Here is a 24108-nt window from a genome sequence, read left to right on the forward strand (position 1 = left end):
TCCCTGTAAGGCTGCAAAAGAAAGGCATTGGTTTATATCACCAGTTTTACATTCAATACAGTAATTGAGTGTCCATTGTTCTTGTTTTATGCAGTTTGTTCCTTTGTCTTAAAATTCAATATCTGATACTCTCATTACCAAAAAAAAAAACAATATTATACTCTGTATTCAATACTCAGACTACTAAGCTTGTGGCTTCCAAGGTGGTCTGGTATTCAATATTGCTTAAGGTGACTTGCTAGCTATATTCCTGAGACACCTGCCTCCATAAAGATTGTAGAGTTCAGTAGGAGAGCCCAGTTTCTAAGGCTTGGTCAGGACAGTGGGTTCAGGGGATCAGAAACCTTGTTTTGTTTACTGGTGGCCGTCTTAGGATCTTTGTTTCTAATTAAGTAAGCTGATATATAATATAGGAGAACTGGAGAAGGAAGATGGTGTCTAATGTCCCCTCACCTAATCACCTTAGCCTTGTTTGGGTCCATGTAGAACTGGCGATGATTTGAGGGCTGTGGTATGGTCCTTTTCTTTTCCAGCTATGAACTTATCTTGGTGAGTTAGGATGCAATAGCCCAACATATGGTTGGCTCGATGACCTCTATCTATAGGAGTTGATGCTGAGTTTTGTTTAAAATGTTGATGTGGAGTTTAAGCAGTATCCCTATGCTAGTAGCTTATTTTCATTTAGTGTATTTTAAAGTTGTTTCTATAGATCTATTTATTTAGGTATTATTGTTCAACACTTCTATAGGTCCATTGATTAACTGATGAAGTATTTGTAGAGAAGGGCAATGATCACACAATAGTGCATGTAATCTTGATGCTTTACTAACACAATTGTTGTAATATCCCGAAAATTCATATCAAATTTCCAATGAGTTCCCTGATATTATTAAGTTGGTCATTGTCCAATTTTATTAGACGAGGATAAAAACGAAAGGGTTCGAAATATTAATTGTTTGGAAACGTTCAATTTGATGAGTCTAAGAGTTGACTTTTGATTCATTGGGTTTCTTAGAAAACTTTTTACAAGAAAATCGTAGAGCTCGTCGATACGAATTCGTGGACACCTGGCACGCCTAAATCGGAGTTCGTATGAAGAAGTTACGAATCAAAAGGTATTTGGACATTTTTGAAAAATGTAGAAATAGGAGGATTAAAGAGAAAAAGGGAGAAAAATCAAAAATTTCGGATCGGGTACTGTTCATACCCGAAAATCCTAGATTTTTCTCTCTTCGAGTGGCTGACTTTGGGCCGCCGGATCTCCGCCGTCCGGACACCATAGAGCGGCGCACCGGTCACGTTTGAAAGGTTGCTGCATCTCCTGTCGATTGGTGGTAGCGCCACCCGCCAACTTGCCGCCGTTTAGGAGTGGTGAAGTCCGGAAGTTCTCCCGAAAAAGCACATTTTGCCGAATTTCAACTTGTCGGAGCTCCCTCATCCGGCAACCAATCAGTACGATTCTTGTCCCATTTTGAAGGTCTCCTTCCATACCACAAACCCTCCAAAAGATTTAACCCCAATCGTTGTGTGTTAGGAGAATCAAAGAAACGAAATTATAGGTTTTTAAATTAGGGCTTTTCGGTTCTTGTTAAATTGAAGTGTTTAGGCTCAGAATTAGATTTTGTGGTGAACTAGGAAGTTGTTAGGAATGTTATTTAGATTGTGGTGGTGAAATTTGGTGGTCATTGGTGGCGGTCGGTAAACAGTGGCGCCGCATGAATAGTACGGTGAATAGTGTTATATGAATAGTACAAGAAAACATTAAATGTGAACAGTGTTTTAGTATGATGTATCTGTTAGCATTGTTTTTAGTAAACAGAAAATATGAACAGTGTTTGGTAAAAACAGTCACCATGAACAGTGTTTTGGTAAAACAATAACTATGAACAGTGTTTTAGTAAAAACAGTACGTTAGAACAGTGATTAGTAAAACAGTAACGTGAACAGTGTACTGTGAACAACATTTAGCTGTATTGAAAATCGTCATCTGATATTTTACGTATCATTTTCTAAGCATTTATCATGTTATTAGGTGACTGACGAAACGAGTGAGGAAATTACTTTCAGTGTCGTGGAAGTTTCACGCAGGAAAGAAGGGTTCATTAGACCTGGTGTCTCACCTTGGGGTGCGCCGGTGTTATTCGTAAAAAAAAAGGAAGATGGTTCCCTGCTGTTGTGTGTGGACTATAGGGAATTGAATATGATAACCATCAAGAATATGTATCATTTGCCTAGGATTGATGACTTGTTCGATCAGATTTGAGGGGCTACAATATCCTCTAAGATTGATCTGAGATCCGGTTACCATCGACCTAAGGTGAAGAAGTTACTGGAATGCTAACTGGTTTGTGTAGATAGATTTCCATCGAGAAGAAACCTATCCAAAAGTCTTGATGGAGAGTGTTGATCCTGCATTGAGGGATTTTGAGTGTTCCAATGTTGTGGATTGGATTTTTAGTTATGCAACTAATCTAAGTTGAAGCCTAATGAGGTTGAAGTATTATGGTCAAGGTAAGGGATGTGAAGACCATATGTTGGAGGTGGTTTAACGAAAATTTTCGTGACAAGCATATCTAACATTATTGGTAATAGAGTGGTAGGGTGTGTGATACATCCTTAATGTGGTGATGCAATTATTGAATTGAGATTCACATTATGTCGTCGTTGCGTTTCAACTTGTTTTGGTTGGGCCATAGACAATTGATGTTACTCATTGTTCTTGGCTGAGCAAGAAATCTAAGGTGTTGAGAAAATTTCATTTATGGCGTCATGATTTAATTATTTGCTAGATGAGCATTTTATTTAGAACACTGATCTTTCATGAATTAATCATTTGTCTGGTGTTGAGAATTGGAACGTAGCTATGCCACTGATCCAAATGAGACGCAATGGTGGTGAAAGAATTCTATTGAAGGTAAGGAATGAGATGACCTTAGCTTAGTGGTGTTTTAACGAATTTTCGTGACAAACACCTTCTAACTCTGGTAAAAGAGCGGTTGAGGACCGAATTCTTCTTTCAAGTGCAAGTGGTATTTAGTGTTGGAGACTTGGAGGCTCATTTCTCTCCATGCATCAGATTGTTTATTGTTGGATAAGGAGATGTTAACTCAAGAGTTCAACAAGGGATAAATTTTACGATAAGAGAGTGATCCTTTAATTGCTGCTTGCAGAGCAGTTATTTTGGCCGAATGCGTTGGCAATTGAGCAGGAGCATTTGGCTTCTCAAAATAATTAAGTGGCCATGAGGGTTCTTGATGAAAGTAAAGAAACAACTGTTTAGAGTGGTGGTGTAGCGACAATTTTGGGTTAGTCTGGAGGAGATGGTGGACCCAATATCAGGATTCTGTTGAAGTAATTACTGAACTTATTAGTACTACAATTGTTGGGAAACCAATACTTTAGATGATGCCACTGGGACGTTTGTGTGGGGTCATGTGTCATGCATTTAAGGCATGTATAAACCAGGGGGTAATTTATATCTCAATTGTAGTCGTGTTGGAATTTTCGCTCTAAAATCCACCTAATTTTCATGTCCCACTATCGGGAGATAAATATCTTCTTTGTCTGACCTACAAATTGTGGCATACCACTCATAGAAGTAGGTAGCTGTTATTAATTTCCGACGGTACGTTTTGGTGAGGGTGGTAGGATGCGTGATGCGTCTCTCTTGTGGTGGTGGTAGAGGTTCTCTACTGCCTTGTGCGTATATTAGACGATTCTCTAGTGAACTGTTCAAGAGTAATTCTTAGTCCAAGGTGGTGCTCTGTTGTGGTTGTGGACTCAGTGAGTTAAGAATTTTATCGTGTTGCCGTTACAAATAACGTTTTTGGATGGGTATCATGCACGAAATTTTTTATGATTTATAATAAGATGATCAGGAAATGAGATTGTTTTATTGATTGGAAGGAATGATAGGTTCATGGTTCTAGCGATGTATTGAGGTGAAGTCATGAAGGTATTGCTGTGGATAAGTACGATTTCCTTGAAAACCAATGTGTGTGATGTAAGTAGTAGGTATGTGTTAATCATTGGTTTGACTCATGTTAGATGTCGAGAGTTTTTTTTACCATGCTTAGTGGTAGGGGCTAGCTCATGACGCAAGTATTGTTTGTTAATCGCAAAGGAGTGGTGAATTAGATAAGAGGGTATGTTGACGTCTCTATGCCAAGAACATCATTATATTTCTGGAGGATCATTATATTTTGGGTGGCTCACATGTGGCTATTAATGTTAGAACATGTGACAGATTGTCTGTTTGGAAGAAGTTTGAGGTATGGAGTAGTTGAATACTATAATGGTACGAGAGACTTAGAAATATCGGTTTCTAAGACTTGAAAGCGACAAAGAGTAAATAGAGATTATGTAGTGTTGATGTGGGAGACCACTTTACTTCAAAACCTCATTATTCAATAGCATAGTGAAATATGTCAAGAAGAGAAGTCACATGTAAGATTCGTTGAACTTTTTCGAAAGTTAGTGACATTCAAGACAATGATGTCTAACTTGTCTCCTAAATGTCCTACTGTGCAATATGTTCCTTTGAACTTATCTTACCCTTAAGAGAAGACGTTGAAAATTTAGTATACCAACTTCATCTTCTAGCAGGTTCAGATACATATGGTATGCTATGTGCCTCTGCTAAGGTTGTACATGGTTGCACTCAATGTGTGTTATGTAAGGAAATACAGTTATGACATGTTGGAAATTAGTTGCATAGTGAAGTTCGTTTTTAGATTCGCCTTATTTCTTAAATGTCTTGTTTTGCAGAACATCTTGTTTTGCATTTCATCAGCGATGTTCGAGTCGTGATTCTCTGGATAGGTATTATCATGCTCATTGTTAGATTTTATTTCAGACACGGTGAAGTTATATAACACCATAATAGAAGAAAAGTGAGTTGTGATCGTCTCGTGAAGGCATCATAGAGAGGAAAATTATTGGGGATTGTGAATTGAAGTTTTGAGAAGAAGTTGAGAATTAATGGTTAAGTCGCGCGCTTAAATTTCAGGACGAAATTTTTTTAAAAGGGGTAGAATGTAATACCCCGAAAATTCATATCAAATTTCCAATGAGTTTCCTGATATTATTAAGTTGGTACTGTTCATACCCGAAAGTCCCAGATTTTTCTCTCTTCGAGTGGCTGACTTTGGGCCGCCGGATCTCCGCCGCCCGGCCACTATAGAGCGGCGTACCGATCACGTTTGAAAGGTAGCTACATCCCCTGTCGATTGGTGGTAGCGCCACCCGGTATCTCGCCGCCGTTTGGGAGCAGTGAAGCCCGGAAGTTCTCCCGAAAAAGCACATTTCGCCGAACTTCAACTCGTCAGATCTCCCTCCTCCGGCAACCAATCAGTACGATTCTTGTCCCAGTTTGAAAGTTTGAAGGCCTTCTTCCATACTACAAAACCTCCAAAAGATTTTTAAAAAGAAGTGTTTAGAATCAGAATTAGACATTTAGACTTTGTGATGAACTAGGAAGTTGTTAGGAATGTCATTTAGATTGTGGTGGTGAAATTTGGTGGTCATTGGTGGCGGTCGGTGAACAGTGGTGCCGCATGAATAGTGTTTTATGAAAAGTGATATGTAAAACAGTAAATGTGAACAGTGTTTAAGTAACAGTAACTATTAACAGTGTTCTGTAAAAAGTAAATGTGAACATTGTTTTAGTAAACAGTGTTTGGTAAAACAGTAACCATGAACAGTGTTTTTGATAAAACAGAATCTATGAACAGTGTTTTAGTAAAAACAATACGTTGGAACAGTGATTAGTAAAACAGTAAACCATGAACAGTGTTTTGTGAACAATGTTTTATGAACAACATTTAGCTGTACTTAAATCGTCACATGATATTTTATATATCATTTTCTAAACATTTATCATGTTATTAGGTGATTGATGAAACGAGTGAGGAAATTACTTTCAGTGTCGTGGAAGTTGCACGCAGGAAAGAAAGTGAGTAAAATCTCACAATGACAAATCTACCCTTAGCGGAGATTCATAATTACATTTATTTTAAAAGATCGAACTATGATATGTATATAATATAGTGGGTTATGTATGTGTATAAAATGGTAAATACGATACATATATATGCGTTGATATATTATATACTGTTACGTTCTTATTTTCAAATGAATTATATTGTGACAACTATGTTTATTTTATTTGAGTAAGAGTTGCTTGTTGTAGTACAATAACATGAGTGGATTGTTATTGTACGTGGTTTTAACATTAAGTTTTATTAAAACGTTTTCTGTTTTCGGACATGTGTTATGTCTTCGGACGTGTTTTTCTGTCTTCGGACCAGTCTTCGGACATTTTGGCATGTCGGAACCTAGCATTGGCCGGGCGACAGTTACGATACAGTTAGAGCTCTAGTCTTTTTGCCGATGTACTGTATGAGGGGTAACAGATGAGTTACCAGCTTATGAGTACCCATATTTTTGGGATTTTTGGGTGGCAGATGGGTTGCCCAATGCCCAGCGGTGTACTGCATGAGGGGTAACAGATGAGTACCTAGGTCTCATGAGTACCTGTATTATAAATGTAGTTTGGTAAACAGAGGGGTTGCCCGATTTCTCATGAGCATTTATATTTTTAGATATTATTGAACCAGATGGACCGTCCAATGACTCATGAGTACATTTATAATTAAATGTTTTCAGTATTTTTCTTTTAGATATTGGGTAGCGAAATGTTGCCTAATATCTGACGGCGTACTACATGAGGCATAACAGAGGTGTACCAGCGCTCATGAGTACCCGTATTATAAATGTATTTGGATAAAAAGAGGGGTTGCCCTATTTCTTATAAGCACTTATATTTTCAGATATTATTTGACAACCAGATGGGTCGTCCAATGACTCATGAGTACATTTATAATTATATGTTTTCAGTATGTTTATTTTGTGTTTATACATGAGTTATATTGTTATTTTACTCATACGAGCTGTAAAGTTTACCGGGTTTGTGTGTAAAATCTCGGTGCACCTATTCGATGATGTATGTGATAGTTTTACAGGTGTGGATTAGCATAATTGACGGACTACTCTGAAGACGTCGAAGATTTTTTTCTACTGTTAGTGGTGAGGATTGAGTGAATTTTATATTTTCATTGGTTGTGTATTATTTCAGTTGACTGAGTCATGATGTGGACTCATTTTCGATACACTGTTATGATAAGATGATTTCAATATATTTAAAATTGTTTTTTGAGTTTTCATGGCTTAAAATTTAAATTTTTATCATTTAAAATTCAGAATCGTGATAATTGCAGTACTCTTAAGTGTGGAGAAGTTCATTCACATGGAATCTAATAAAGCAGGCTCGGATGCAACTACGAAAGAGACTTCGGGCCTCTTCTATCTGCAGGATTTCTCCACGTGAAGAATGGAATCTCACCAACAATGGACAAACGAGTCACCAAAAAGAGAACCCATACACTGATGTAAGTCATGAGAAATATGGAACTGCCAACAGCAGCTTCAGCTTTTTGGTTGATGATTTACATCGGCCAGTTGGTTTGCTTACATTGAGAGATGCGATCATCCACTTCGGTCCCCCAGGCATTGATTCAAGTATCCGTGGTGGAGGGTTCTTTGAATCAGCTCCGGAACAAAGTGGGTGCCATGTCCATAATGGAACCATAATTTGTGACAATCATTTATATTAATCTCTCTATAAGATTTAACCTCCCTCATCTGAAGCAGCAGACCACAGATCTGCTGAAAGCCTTGCTCCTGTATGCATAATTGCATAGTAATAATTTGTTATCCTTTGGATCTTTGTACTGAGCTGATTGTGTAGTTTTAGGCTATACCGTAGGTTCCTTGATGGGCATAATATGAAGTACATCTAGATCAGTAACATTAGATCTCAACATCTTGTGACATGCATTTTGTTCCTAGTCAACTCATTTGATCAATATTCAATAGACACTGATACCTTATATATTGAAGGGTTCGGTCTTTTCATATGAAGAAATACCTTCTTCCAGAAGATCAAGGGAAAAAGAAAATTCGAGGACTCTTGATAAATGAGGAAGATTGGTTTCTCATTTTCTAGTTGTCCGGTTAAACAGCTACGAACTTGAAGAGTTGTGGACTTGTGGTATGGTTTAGAAGTCTTAAAGATAAATTGTTTCATTGTCATTTTGGTTAAAGATGGTGAAACAATGAACCGTATATTATGATATTATTTCCTGCCAATGGGATTGCAGAAAAAAGAAATTCGTGTCATAAACCTAATAGGTGATAAATATCGATGTGAGATTCTTAGAATTGATAGAACAAAGTTGTTGTCAAACTGTTGGCCGGTGTAGGAATTTTTTTGATTGCATGCTTGGTGCAAATTCGAGCCACGGCCGTGGCACTCCACAGCATGAAATTCATCGCGCGTGTTTGACACGAATAGTATGGCGCATCGCGTGCTCACAAAGGGTAATATTTTCTATCGTTGCCTGCTTCCCAGAAGTTCATTGACGGAGGAACCTTTACCATCTCGAGTTGAAGAGAGCAATGAGAATATGAGATGAGCTTCTGGAAATTGGGAAGAGAACAAGGAGTTTAGATTAAACCCATCAAAATTGGGATTAAGAATTGAACACGAATTGGGCAGTGTAGATTAGGGCATGAACTAAGAAGCTTTCCGGAGTATCGACGACGTTGCTCAGAAGAAGTAGATACACGGCAGCGACACGGTGGTGTTAAACCCAGAAAAGAAAATCTTAGAGCTAGTTGGACATCAATCAGAGAAATTGATGGAATAATAGGATTGGGCTCACCAAATCGTGGTCTAGAAAGTCGCCAGAACCTTGAGAAATCATCAGAACCATGGAAGCTCGGCATATCAGCGATCTCCGACGAGACTGTGAATTGAATGGAAACAATGATCGATAAGTATGGGCTTGAAGAGGAGAAGGAGTAGAGATGAAGCATGCACCAGACCTCACCGGATGACGGTGGCACGAGGTTGAGAAGGAGGCGGGGTGGTGGTCTGGTCTCGGTGAGAGAGAGAGAGAGAGAGAGAAAGAAAGAGAGGTTGAAATGAGAGAAGATGTGGGTTTTAAAAGAAAAGAGAGATTGGGCTCAGGTCTTGGGCTCAAGCCTTAGTTAAAAAGAGAAAAAACTTTGGGCTTTTTTTTAAGTCTGAAAACTAAAACCCCAAATTGAAAATCAATTAAAAAAACATTTTAATAACAAGTAAAAGCTTTAGAGATATAAAAAAACAAAACCAAGCGTTGGAAAAATATTCTGAAAAAATTTCCGAACTCGTGGCGACATGTAGTTTAATATCGACTTATTAAACTATGTTTTCGACATTAGAGAAAATATCGATTAATTATTCATAAGTACATCCATAATCGAGATTTAGAAATCTCGGGCATTACAATTGGCACTAGCTAATGTGATCAATATTTATATCTAGGTACCCTATAAAAATTTGGTCCACTTTACACCTCGTCTTACCTTTATATTTTAACCTTTGTGCTAGATTTAAAATAAAATTGTAGCATTATGAAACAATTATATAAAGTAAAATTCTCGAGATTGATCAACACCAGCTGATGTGATTGGTATATATATTTAGTGGCCATGTAAAAATTTCATTCAATTCGGATCTCATTTTACTGTTAGAATTTCCGGTAAACCGAAAATACCACTAATATGTCCTAAAGGATGACCCATTACCTGGATGCAAATGCTGAAAACCGTTTGCACATCTGAAATCGCCTAGTTTTGTAACCGACAATGTGTGGTCGAATTGCGGAAACCTAGTTGGCAAAGTCCCGGTCAATGGGGTTTTAATATATCAAAATACATCTTTTTGAGTTGACCATAAGTACAAACTGTCAAACAATATCCAAAACAGAAGAAATTTTTACAGGGTTCCTAAATATATATATATATATATATGGATCACATCTGCTTGTGTCGATCAACCATATTTCGAACTGGAGTGTTGATCACCTAAGTGTCCACTAATATATCATAACATTATATTAGGTATTAGAATAAAACTATCGCATTATGAAGTGACTATATGAAAGAAACTTTTCAGCATTGATCGACACTAACTGATGTAATCGGTGTATATATTTAGTGACCCTATAAAAATTTCATCCAATTCGGACCTTATTTAATCGTCGGAATTTCCGGTAAACCGATAACACCTCTAATATGCCCTAAGAGATGATCCATTACTAGGATGCGAATGCCGAAAGCCATTTGCATATCTGAAATCACCTAATTTTTGTCACCGACCGTACGCTATCGCCCCGAGGAAACTCATTTGGAAAAGCCCCGGTTAATGGGGTTTTGATATGTCAAAACGCCTCTTTTTCTGTTAACTATAGGTACGGATGGTCATAATATGTCCAAAATGGACGAAATTTTTACGGGGTCCCTAAATATATATACTGATCACATCGGCTGGTATCGATCAACCGTATTCTGAACTGGAGTTGTCAATCACCATAGTTTCCATTAATGTATCATAAATTGTATATTAGGTTTAAAATAAATCTATCACATTATGGAAGTGACTATATGAAAGAAACTTTTCAGGATCGATCAACATTAACCGATGTGATCGATGTATATATTTAGTAACTCTGTAAAAATTTCATCCCATTCGGAACTCGTTTCACTGTCACAATTTCCAGTAAACTGAAAACATCACTCATATGCCCTAAGGGATGACCTATTACTAGCATGAGAAAGTTGAAAGTCGTTTGCATATCTGAAATCACCTAATTTTTGTCACCGACCGTGCACTGTCGCACTGAGGAATCTCATTTGACAAGGCCCCAGTCAATGGGGTTTTAAAAAGTAAAAACGCCTCTATTTGGGTTGACTATAGCTACAAACTATCAAACAATGTCCAAATCGGACAAAATTTTTACGGGATCCCTAAATATTAATACTGATCACATCGGCTGGTGTCGATCGACCAAATTCTGAACTGGAGTTAATGATCACCATATTGTCCACTAACGTATCATAATTTTTAGGGAAAATTTCCAAAATACACCTCAAATTGGTTGAAATTGTCAATTTGCACCCCAAACTTGCATTTGAGTCAATTTACCTTCTGTAATTGCCGATTTTCACCTCATCCGTTAAATTTAACTGTTTCTATCCAATTTTGCGTCATATGTCATGCACATGAGGGGTAATGTTGTCATTTTCTATTTATATTGTTCTTAAAAACAAATAAAAATATTCTTCAAAATGATTATTTTTTAATCAAATTATTTATTTACATCTTTTTTCTACATATTTAACCCTACTTCGAATTATATATTCAACATACATACTCATTCAAATATAGTGTGTTGTGTATATATATATTTTTATATGTACAAATTTATTTATATTTTTTTAATATCTTTTAACATACCATATCACATAAAATAATAAATATATAAATCAATAACATATTTAAAAATACATAAAAAAACATAGTATCAAGTGTTCCTCTTAAGTAATTTTATTAGTTTATTTCATTATTAATTATGAATAAATATTTAATGACAATACTGCCCCTCAAATGCATATATGTGACTTAAAATTGGATGAAAAAAATTAAATTTAACGGATGCGGTGCAAATCGGCAATTTTTACCAAATTTAGGAGGCAAATTGACTCAAATGCAAGTTTGTGGTACAAACTAACAATTATGGTCAAATTTGGGGTGCAAATTGACATTTTGCCTAACTTTTATATTAAGTTTAAAATAAAATTATTATATTATGAAGTGACTATATGAAGGAAACTCCTCGGGATCAATCGGTACCAGCCGATGTGATCGGTATATATATTTAGTGACCTTGTAAAAATTTCATCTAATTAGGATCTCATTTGACCGTCAGAATTTCTGGTAAACCGAAAACATCACTAATATGTCATAAGGGAGGACCCATTACTTATATGCAAAAGCCGAAAGTTGTTTGCATATCTGAAAATCACCTAATTATTGTTACCGACCGAGCGCTATCGCACCGAGAAAACTCATTTGACAAGACCCCGCCCAGTCAATGAGGTTTTAAAAAGTAAAAACGCTTCTATTTGGGTTGACCGTAGGTATTGATGGTCAAACCATATCTAAATCGGATGAAATTTTTACAGGGTCCGTAATTATATATACCGATCATACCAGCTGGTGTTGATCGACAATATTTCGAAATTAGAATTTATTTATGAATTGTTTTTGGAATGTTTTCCAACAATTTCTTTTATTGATTTAAATATATGAATTTGGTTTTAGGCTTAAAAGCCCAAGCCCAACTCTTTCCTTTTAAAATTTAAGACCCAAGCCATATCCATCAGCCCAACTCTCTTTTCTCTCATGTTTTTAAGATTGCCAGCTGTCTCTCAAATTTTCAACCCAGTCTGAGACCTTCTCTCTTCCCCATCTTTTTCGCCACCGAACCACCGCTTCTATCGACATCTCCGGTTGCCGTCCGGCGAGAGTGGGCAGATGCAACTTGAAGATGATAGTGCTCTCATCACCCGCGTCTTAATCATACCAGATACTTCTCCAAACAACCCCGATTTTAGAAAAATCGGAGTTAACACAGTGAGATTTTGACAAGGAGCTCCATCACTCGATTGAAGCTCGGATGCTTTCTTTCAACCTTCAAAGTGGTAAGCTTAACCTCATATCTTGATACCCAGATTAATTTTCCATTTAATTTCTCTAATAAGAGCCTAATCGAAATTCTCCCATTCTTTGTTTCTCTGTCATGTCGTCGTCGCTAACCACCATCACCGTCGCGTCGGCCGGATCGTTGGGGGAGGGAGTTTTATGAGGAGGAGTATGAGGATGACATTGGCGGCGGCTATGGTGGTGGGAGAGGAATATGATCGGAGGGAAGGGTTTTTAGATTTAGAGATGAAAATGTGATGGTTGATGATGCTATAGCAATTGAATCGGGTGCTAGGGATTGGGAATGGGGATATTGAGGTGGGGCAGAGCCGAGGATATCACCGCCGGTGGTTTCAGTTTTGATGTTGAATTTAATGGGATGGTGGTGAGGCTGCGGTGGCGCTGGAGTGGAGGACGGCAAGGGAGGACTCGGTTGGAGAACATCGGTGTGGAGATTTCTAAATTCATCGTCCTCTTGATTCCATGTTTTTCAGCTACCTAGAGAGAGATCAAGGTGGAGTGAGGGGGTGATTTTCACAGACTATCAATCCCACACGCAGGGAAAATCCATTCATTCTTACTGCTTTTTACTGAACCAATCACTGACTGCCACATCGTGATTTTACATGCCGTGACCCTCCACAGCCGTGGAGGGAATAATTTTCGATGCAAATGCAGGGCTATACACACACTTTTGTATGGTGTGAAGGAGGGGTTTGATAAAATGCACAGTGGGTGTGGGTGTGGGTGTAGGATTTGTGGTGGAAAGTGCTGCTGCATATAGCAGAATTCTCCCAAATGCAGACGTACGATGGATGGTGTGGTTTAGTAAGATGTAAACCACACGTACAATCACAACAGAATAATTTGTCGCCGGAAAATTAAGTCAAATATACAATTAATTAGGTAGGACTTGGAAGCCACATCCAGAAAAAAATTTGCGATTGAGAAGTTCATTCACATGGAATCTAATAAAGCAGGCTCCGATGCAACCACCGAAAGAGACTTCGGGCCTCTTCTATCTGCAGGATTTCTCCACATGAAGAATGGAATCTCACCAACAATGGACAAACGAGTCGCCAACAAGAGAACCCATATACTGATGCAAGTCATGAGAAATATGGAACTGCCAATGGCAGCTTCAGCTTTTTGGTTGATGATTTACATCGGCCAGTTGGTTTGCTTACATTGAGAGATGCGATCATCCACTTCGGTCCCCCAGGCATTGATTCAAGTATCCGTGGTGGAGGGTTCTTTGAATCAGCTCCGGAACAAAGTGGGTGCCATGTCCATAATGGAACCATAATTTGTGACAATCATTTATATTAATCTCTCTATAAGATTTAACCACCCTCATCTGAAGCAGCAGACCACAGATCTGCTGAAAGCCTTGCTCCTGTATGCATAATTGCATAGTAATAATTTGTTATCCTTTGGATCTTTGTACTGAGCTGATTGTGTAGTTTTAGGCTATACCGTAGGTTCCTTGATGGGCATAATATGAAGTACATCCAGATCAGTAACATTAGATCTCAACATCTTGTCACATGCATTTTGTTCCTAGTCAACTCATTTGATCAATAAGCAATAGACACTGATACCTTATATATTGAAGGGTTCGGTCTTTTCTTATGAAGAAATACCTTCTTCCAGAAGATCAAGGGAAAAAGAAAATTCAAGGACTCTTGATGAAAGAGGAAGATTGGTTTCTCATTTTCTAATTGTCCGGTTAAACAGTTACGAACTTGAAGAGTTTTGGACTTGTGGTATGGTTTAGAAGTCTTAAAGATAAATTGTTTCATTGTCATTTTGGTTAAAGATAGTGAAACAATGAACCGTATATTATGATATTATTTCTTGCCAATGGGATTGCAGAAAAAAGAAATTCGTGTCATAAACCTAATAGGTGATAAATATCGATGTGAGATTTCTTAGAATTGATAGAACAAAGTTGTTGTCAAACTGTTGGCCGGTGTAGGAATTTTTTTGATTGCATGCTTGGTGCAAATGCAGACGTACGATGGATGGTGTGGTTTAGTAAGATGTATACCACACGTACAATCACAACAGAATAATTTGTCGCCGGACAAATTAAGTCAAATATACAATTAATTAGGTAGAACTTGGAAGCCACATCCAGAAAAAAATTTGCGATTAAAGAGGAACATGTCGAAAGCTCCAAAGACGAGATAATCTTAACATGAAGATCGCTGATAAGTGGAGCGACTTTACGAAGACAAGGCGAAGCGAGCTGGGTTAGTTCTCAATTAGTTCGATGAGTCATATGACAATTAGTTCAAACTTGGAAATAAGCTTGCGATTAATTTATTAGTGCTGCAATTTGGTACCTCACACGTCGAATCATTTAACTGAATACATGACAATCAACAATTAGCATGGTCCTCCAAGATGGTCTTTATTGAAAAAAAAACTTCCTAACTAGGATATAATTTTAGTTTGCCAAAAAAAAAAGATATAGTTTTTGCTGTCCATAGACATTTGGGAAAAATCTTGAATTTGTAGTTATACGTCCAAAGAGACTGCCCTCATAGTTTTAACATATGATGTTAGAATTAGAGAGAATATAATGATTTGGGAAAAATCTTGCAATTGTAGTTATACGTCCAAAGAGACTGCCCTCATAGTTTTAACATATGATGTTAGAATTAGAGAGAATATAATGATACCTCCAAATTCTCACATGAACAGGGTGGAATTTATAAAAGAGAAAATTAGGGGTTTTATAAAAAGACCTACTGTCCGTGTATCATCAAATTAATGACCGATTCATGCAATTTGTATATATCTAGTTGATTACTTCACCAATGCCAGGTTGACATACATACTTATATTCTCAGTGGACGTATAAAATATTTCGAACTTGAGTCGTTCATTATACATTTTTCTTATCTTTTACAAATATCAATTAGTCTCCTCCGACCTTACATTTGTTGACTGTCCATAAGATATGAACTCATGATATATGGTGTCTATTAACCTACATTATTCAATTTAACAAAAACGTCACTAAGATATAAAAGGTCGAAATAGTTGGTCATCAAATGGTAGTTTGATATAGCACATGTGATGATATTATATAGGTGGAGGACATATATAACTTCGACTGCCCAGCAAAAGAAAAACAATTTTATTATTTCTGAAACATTTAACACGTGGATGGGCCCCTAGTAACCAGTTGAGCTAAGCATTATGATGTTCGCATGCATATTCTTGCTCCTGCTATAAATTGTATAGTGTTCTAGTAGAATTAAGTACCAAACAGAGAGAAAACCAACCAAAACTCGAGAAATAATATGGAGGTAGCGCAAGTTCTTCACATGAATGGCGGAGACAGCAAATCAAGCTACGCAAACCACTCACTGCTTCAAGTTAGTGCATGTCTCTCCATCTCTTTGATTTGCACCTCTCTTTTAAATCTTGTTAATGATAAGTATCAACATGCATGCATGGTCTTAGATGATTTAATTTGTTTCGATCAGAGAGCTGTGATTTCGACGGTGAAGCCTATAGTAGAGGCAAGCATAGAGGAGCTCTGCAGCAATCTCTTCCCGGAGTGTCTGAAAATAGCAGACTTGGGATGTTCTTCGGGACCCAATACCCTTCTGGTGGTATCAGACATCATAAACAATATCCAGAACACGTTTCGGAAGCTCGACCGTCCACCGCCGTCGCTCCAAGCATTCTTGAATGACCTTCCGCGGAACGATTTCAACACGGTGTTCAGGTTACTGCCTGGATTCTATAAGAAGCTCAATGAAGAACATGAGAACAAGGGTTCTTATTTCATTGCAGCAATGCCTGGTTCCTACTATGGGAGGCTCTTCCCGGACAACTCTCTTCATTTTGTTCATTCTTCATATGCTCTCATGTGGATCTCTGAGGTAAATACTTTTGATTGTGGTTTGTCACATATTTTTGATTCTTCATATATATATATATATATATATATATATATGGAGATTTTCAGGTGTGGAGGTCCGTACTTTAAGTTAAGCTACATATTTTCATTTTTTATTAACTTTTCGATCGCGTTTTCATATTTCTACCGTCTAATCCTTAGGTAATAACGTATAGATCACCTCCCTGTAAAATTTCAGCTAATTTGGTAATCGTTAAGGTGTCTAACTAAGTTAAACCAATAAACGGATTAAATGTGCTGAACCGTTCATGTGTATAATGGAAAAACACAGTTTTATGTGACTTAACGATTATCACATTGGCGGAAAATTTGCAGATATGATCTATACGTTATTACCTAATGACTGGACGATGGAGATTTAAAAACTCAATCGGAAAGTTAGTAAAAAATAAAAATCCGTACCTTAAACTAAGGTACGGACCTCTGAACCTGAAAAGTCGAGGTCGTTGAAGCAATACTCTTGTTCAATCTCATCTATTATGCTGATATATACGTCACTGATCGACTAGATATTTAAAATGAACTCTATGATCGGGCAGGTTCCGAAAGGGTTGGTAACAGAAGGAGGAGAGGGACTGAACAAGGGGAACATATACATAGCGAAGACAAGCACACCAGCTGTGTTTCATGAATACTTTGAACAATTCAAAAGGGACTTTACAGTCTTTCTGAGGTCTCGGGCACAAGAGCTAGTCCCGGGAGGTAGTATGGTCCTCACAACCATGGGCAGCATAAAGAGCAATGATCCCCACTGCATTTGGGAATTCGTCGGATCAAAACTTTATGACATGGTCTTAGATGTATGCATGCGCCATGCAATAAATTTCTTCAAACGTACGTAAATATAAATTTTTCTGTTACTAACTGTGAGATGAATTATATTTTCAGGGTTTGATTGAAGAGGAAAAATTGGACACATTCAATCTGCCGTATTATGCACCAACAATGGATGAGGTGAAAGAGGTGATAGAGGCGGAAGGTTCTTTTACTTTGCAAAACCTCGAAGTTTTTAGAAATGACTGGGACTCTTATATAAAACAAACCAACAGTAGCTTTGACAAGAAGTCGAGGGCAGCAATACTATCCACTGACATAAGAGCCGTGGGAGAGCCTATTCTGGCCAGCCATTTCGGAGAGGAAACCATGGATGATTTGTTTCGCAGGTTTGAAGAAGATGTTCTTGATCACATGGAAAAGGAGAACTGCCAGTTCATTAACCTTGTTATCTCGTTAACTAAGAAGTGTTGAATATAAATGTGATGCAGAAACAACGGAACGTAGACTTTGAATAGTTTCGTTGTTTCCTTGAAATGTTGTTTATTTGAATAAAATTTCTTATCGCTTGCTGTATGCAAGCCCTAGCAAACCCTTCAGCTCTAAAAGGTTTATGCTCAATTCCAGATCACGTACGCGTTATTAAGTGTATACTGCTCATTCAGTATGACTCCCATGAGTATTCTTTAATTTGTTATAAAAATCATATATACGGGAAGGAAAATGTTTTAGTGTCATAATATGACACCAAATCCGACGCCGCAATCTCAGGTGGTATATTACGTCATCTTGTCATGTCAACAATTACAATAATCACAAAATGTCATTTTTAAATATAAAGACAATTATATCCTTATTAATCTAACGACTCTAGATTATTATAAAAAAGTTGTAGTTCTTTTTTATATCATTTATTTTTTTCAAAATCCTTTCAAAATGTAATAAAAAATATGATATATACAAAGTACAATCCCGTTCACACGGTCAGCAGCTCACCGTGTGAATTCATGCTCAACCACCATTGGATGTAAATCCAAGGGTTGAAAATAAAATAACTCAGTTTTAAAAAGATTCTCCTTACCCTTGAATTTACATCTAATGGTGGTTGAGCATGAATTCATGGTTAGCTACTGACCGTGTGAACGAGACTGATACAAAGTATGCTTGAAATATATATATATATATATATATATATATGTGTGTGTGTGTGTGTGTGTGTGTGTGTGTGTGTGTGTGTGTGTGTGTGTGTGTGTGTGTGTGTGTGTGTGTGTGTGTGTGTGTGTGTGTGTGTGTGTGTGTGTGTGTGTGTGTGTGTGTGTGTGTGTGTGTGTGTGTGTGTGTGTGTCCGTGTGTGTGTGTGTGTGTTTGTGCGCCTATATGATAATTGTATTAATTCATTATAGTCATTAATTAATCATAAATGTAAATTAATTAAATAAGAAAGTCATGAATCTTAACATTTTTGTCACTAGAAATATTACACAATAGGCATAATTGTATTAAATATGATATTAATTAAGATATGTATATAGGAAAAATAACATTTGTTACCTTACATATCCGCTTAAATCGATTATATCATAACAAAAGAATATTCCATTCGGAGGTTCTATTCATACCTCCAAAAATGACATTTGGACCTCTATTTTTTTCCTAGATAGTTTTGACTTAGTCAATACATATGAAATTACCAAAAAACATATAACAATAAAAATACAAGAAGGGAAATAATTCTTTACTCATTTATTATAAAATACAAATGTGGACAATTATCTTTTATATTTATTGCTAGACAATCCAAAATGGGATATCAAATTGCATTAAATGATTTAATTGATTACATTCTTTTTTGATAAACATCATTAGTCAAAGTTAATAAACATCATTTTGAATGTGGACGATTTATTGTATAAACTATATAACTATTTAGAATTTTCTCATAAATTTCGATTTTTTCATATACGTTGATGAACAAGAATACGTTAATTAGAAGTTAAAATATTTTATATACAAATTAATTCGAGAATATAGTTTATGTGATTATTATGTATTTTTTGAGTTGTATATAATAAATGAAATTGAAATAGAGTACGAAAGAAATTAATAGATAGTAGTATGATTTGATATATCAAATTAGATAATGGGCATTTTAGAAAAACTTTGGAGGCCTAAATAGTATTTTAGGTATTATAAAAGTAAAATGAAAGTGTACTAAGTAAAGATGTCTAAATACATTTTTTTAGGTATGAATAGAAGTTCCCTATTCCCTTTCAGAAAAAACAAATCAAAAGAATCTGACCAAAAGTTTTTATCTAAATATAAATGTAATAACCTGAATTTTCAATACCATTTCTTTTAATTTCTCGAAAATTAAGGGAATGATAATATGATTAAATTCACATTTTACGGCTTTTATTTTGTCGTTGTTCGAAGTAGAAATTGGTTTCGAGAGCCAAAGGTGTGTTATTTGATTAAGTTCATTTGACCTAAGAGTTGACTTTTAATCCGTCACTCATTTCAGAAAAACTTCTTTCACGAAAATCGTAGAGTTCGTCAATAAGAATTCGTAGACGCGCGGCATGCTTTAATCGGATGTCGTATATGAAAGTTGTTAGCAACGAAAGTTTAGTTCCCGATTTTAGAAAGAGTATAAAATGAAAGAGATGAGATTAAAATAAAAAAATCAGTTTTTTTTTCCAAAATCAGCTCGGTCATTGTTCACCTGAGCTCGGGTACTGTTCACGCGAATTTTCTCTCTTTATTGCCGAATCTTTCTCCGGCCATATCTTCGTCGTCCAGCGACAGAATTGGGTGAGACCGGTGGCGTTGGAACCGTCTCTTCGTCCCCTACCGATCTGAGTTAGCTTTTGGGAGAGATTCGAGCTGTTTGAAGTCCAGAAATGAAGAAACAATACGGCTGTTCCGTTTGAAGAAGTGAGGAGAACTCCCTCCTCCTGCAACCAATCAAGGTGATTCTTCTTGTGTTTTGAAGCTTGTAGGATATATATCAACCCTCTAAAACGGTTTTATCTATTTCAAAATCCCCAGTTACTAACACTTAATACATTACATACTAAATTGCTGACCTACAATGACCTCTAAAAATATATTACTGACCTTCAGCACACATGTTACTAACTCCCCTAATAAACTACATATGCCCATGAAAACGTTACTGATTGCTTATACTAAACTATTAACCCCTAGTGATTTCTAATAGTATATTTCTAACTGGTAATAAATATACTAATAATACTAATCACCTTATTTCCCCTTGATACTATCCCTAGATAGCAATAAAAATGTAAAGTTTAATGCCCTCTAATAAAAATTTATTGCCCTCTATTAATAAAATTATTAATACCTGATAAATGTGAAAAATGATGACTTGTTGTAAAAGAATTACTCTTTGTAATCTTCCGGTGTATCTTATCCTAATTAGTATAGGTTAGTCTAGATAAGGAATGATATATAATCCCTTATTTTACAAGATACTCAATGTAATGCTTGTATATAAGGCTTCCTTATCAATGAATAAAGATGATTGATGCCTATTACATTTTTCTGTAACACGTTATCAGCACGTAGTTCTAACCCTTAGTTCCTAGGTCTAGAACTCTAATTTATGAAAAAATTCTTTCTGTCATGAAAACAATACGACAGAAGAAGATGTAAAATTCCTTCTGCCATGAAAAAATTCGACAAAAGATGAACAAAATTTTCCTTCTATTGAAGAAAAATCGCAGAAAATATGAAAAAAAAACCCAAAAATTGGTTTTGAGCTTGGGCACCCATCTCCTCTGATCGGTAAAGAACGACCCATTACCGGCAGCGCATCTCCGCGCCGCCAATCTTCAACGCAGCAAAGCGCCGAGACCTTACTCCGTGTAGAACCTCGTCACCGCCGAAATTAATGTGTTGTATAGAAATCCTCCATCAAAATTCCGTGAAATGCAAAACTGTAGAGACAACAAATTCAAATTACTAGTTGTATGGCTCGTAGTTTTACAACACGCAATATATGTTTTGTTATATGTGAGAAACTCATTTGGAATATCATTTGGCTGACGATGTTCCAATATGCGTCAGGGGATGCAAATTGAATTTGCTAAAAAGGTTGTACAACATAAAAGAAAATTTTAGTTGTAGAAATTAGATGTCAAAATTATTTATACAACTTGTCTTGTACGAATAAGAAGTTATAATCATTTATACAACTAATACATTTTGCCTATTGTGAGATTATGGTTCAATATGAGCTAGTGAATGCCACTTGCAAAGGGTGAAGCACTAGGACAGTAGAACATAGTTTTTTAGTTGTTGGATTTTAGTTTAGCGTTTAGTGTTTAGGGTTTAGTGTTTAGAATAAGGGGCTAGGATTTAGGGTTTCAAATGAAAATTAATTTTGTATTTTGGTAAAAAAAATGAAATTACGATAATATGATAAATAATTTTAAAAAAGATATAATTTAAAATTAATTAAATAAAATGTAAGCATTTTGCCACATAGGCCATGTTGGACTATTAAATAATATTCAAATAATGAAAATTCTTCAAAAATTATTTAAAATAGCTTAAGTGTCTGAAAATGTTGTCAAAAAATATTACGTTCATATGGTAGTACACTCTACACACCCGTGTAAAACTTTTTAGAGATTTCTTTTTGCGTAATGTGGCTACCCTTAGGGAGGTATAATGATATCTATGATAAGTACTTAAATAGTTTATATATAAGGGTTGACCGCATCGATCGAAATCTAATCGTTATCGAAAATAAATGAATTTTATACCCTAACTATATTTAACTATGTCAATCACATCCTACGGTTGATTTTTAAAATATGGTATAGTGGATATAGTTAATTTAGAATGACATGCATTCATCTATAACATAGTAAGAATCGAAGGTTATACCATATGAGTACACATGTTGTGATGTAAAAGAGAAATCTCCTAGATCCGAAAGGGAATTTGACAGTAGAATGTGATAACTATAATGAAATACGTACATGTGGTACAAGATTCAGAATTTTATGCATAGTTCAAAGGTTATACCACATTAGTACACATGTTGTGATTCAAATGTCAAAAATTCATAGAATAGAAATTCGACCGTAAGATGTGATTACAATAGTGAAACATGGGTATGGTACGAAATTGACATATTTTCAGTAAGCTTTGTGTCTCGATCCATAAGGTTAACTATAAATAAACGGTACTAATTACACGAAAATGTTCTTAACACCCTCATATCATATTTCTTCAATGTTCTCAATCTGCAAGGAAATTTGACCATAGGATGTGATTATAAAAGTGAAATACACATGTATTAGAAAGTTCAAAAGTTTGCGGCAATGATCGGGTCTCAATTTGTATGGTCAATTGTAAATTGTCAAAAATATTATTAGGGTTGACCGTGCGGATCAAGAACCAAATATTATTAAAAGTTAGTAAATTTTACACTATCGACATGTTTCAATATAAGGATCATGTTGTGCGGTCGAACATTTCAATGTTAATATCCTTCGTATCATTGGTGTACAAAACATTTACAACCTAATTTGATAAATAATCATTTCTATGAATATCACCACTTTAGCCAAACAACCATGTCCTTATATGTGCCATGTTCTTATATATGCCATGTTTGAGACCCCTTAGTTGAACCTCATTTGAGCCTACATTGAGCTTTTTCTTCATTACCTTCTATTATCTCCATGAATAATATAGTAACTTCTACATTGTCCTATAGACTTGGCAGAACTTTTTTTGAGATGATGTTGTGATGATGTATGAAATAAGTATGGAGTGGAAGACATATAAAAAGGATCAAAAGCTTTTAAGCAAAGTGACGAAAAAAAAAGAGAAAAAAAGTTATATTGTCTTTTATTTGTGATTTGGAGTTCAGTTGTAATTGAAGGTCTAAAAATATTTATTTGTTATTTTTCCATGTTCACTTTGTGTTTAGAATGATGATTGAGCCCAACTTGTTGATATTTAGCCCTTGTGATGTTATTTGGTGTCATAAGGAAGATGTTTACTCTACTAAGTCTATAAGATGACCTTTGTGATTCTTTGATATTCCATACATTTAGTTGAGCCTAAACACTAACCTTGCATAATGATCATAATGGTTCTTAAAATGATCAAATCTTGATTTGTGGAGATGATTCACAAGAGTTGAGCATATGGTTTTGGTCCATTTGTGCACTTAATTGTTAAATGAGGTTTTCCAAAAGTTATTCACAAAGTGCTTTCATTTGATGAAATATGCAAGTTATTTGTTGTCTTACTATCTATTCTCTTGCATATACTTAAGTGTGAATTATAACCATGAATTTGAGTGAAAAGAAGAGAGTATGTCTTGTGAGGAGGATTAGATTAACTAAACATGTTAAGTGCTTATTCATACCATGAAGCATGTTTATGAAGCTTAGAATTTATGTGTTTACTTTCAAATGCTTAATTTTGAAAGCTATGTGTTATGAGATTCTGAGACAATCATTTAGGGGCAATAGTGTTTTTATAGAGTTTTTGTTTTTTTGTTTGTTAAGGGACTAGCAAAAGCCAAGTGTGGGGTAGTTAATAGAAACACTTTGTGCGATGTTCTTAACATGTTTTTACCACCATTTGTACTTTGCTTAGCCCTTATTGTTGTAATTTCGAGTCATTGAGTCATAGTAGGAGTCTTCGGTGACACTGATGACATTTTTGTACTTAAACGAGTTGAAAACGCAGAAATGGT

At 35.9% G+C, this 24108-nt stretch overlaps 1 protein-coding gene across 1 annotated transcript; it reads left to right on the forward strand.

The window, feature by feature from the left end:
* Positions 1–15944: 15944 nt before the first annotated feature.
* On the forward strand, positions 15945–17837 carry LOC126783859 (probable jasmonic acid carboxyl methyltransferase 2). Its single transcript, XM_050509386.1, has 4 exons — positions 15945–16038; positions 16150–16551; positions 17129–17389; positions 17478–17837. The coding sequence occupies exons 1-4, from the start codon at positions 15964–15966 to the stop codon at positions 17835–17837; spliced, it is 1098 nt and encodes a 365-aa protein (XP_050365343.1). The 5' UTR covers positions 15945–15963.
* Positions 17838–24108: the final 6271 nt, after the last annotated feature.

Source organism: Argentina anserina, chromosome 2 (assembly GCF_933775445.1).
Source record: "Argentina anserina chromosome 2, drPotAnse1.1, whole genome shotgun sequence".
NCBI classification, from domain to species: domain Eukaryota; kingdom Viridiplantae; phylum Streptophyta; class Magnoliopsida; order Rosales; family Rosaceae; genus Argentina; species Argentina anserina.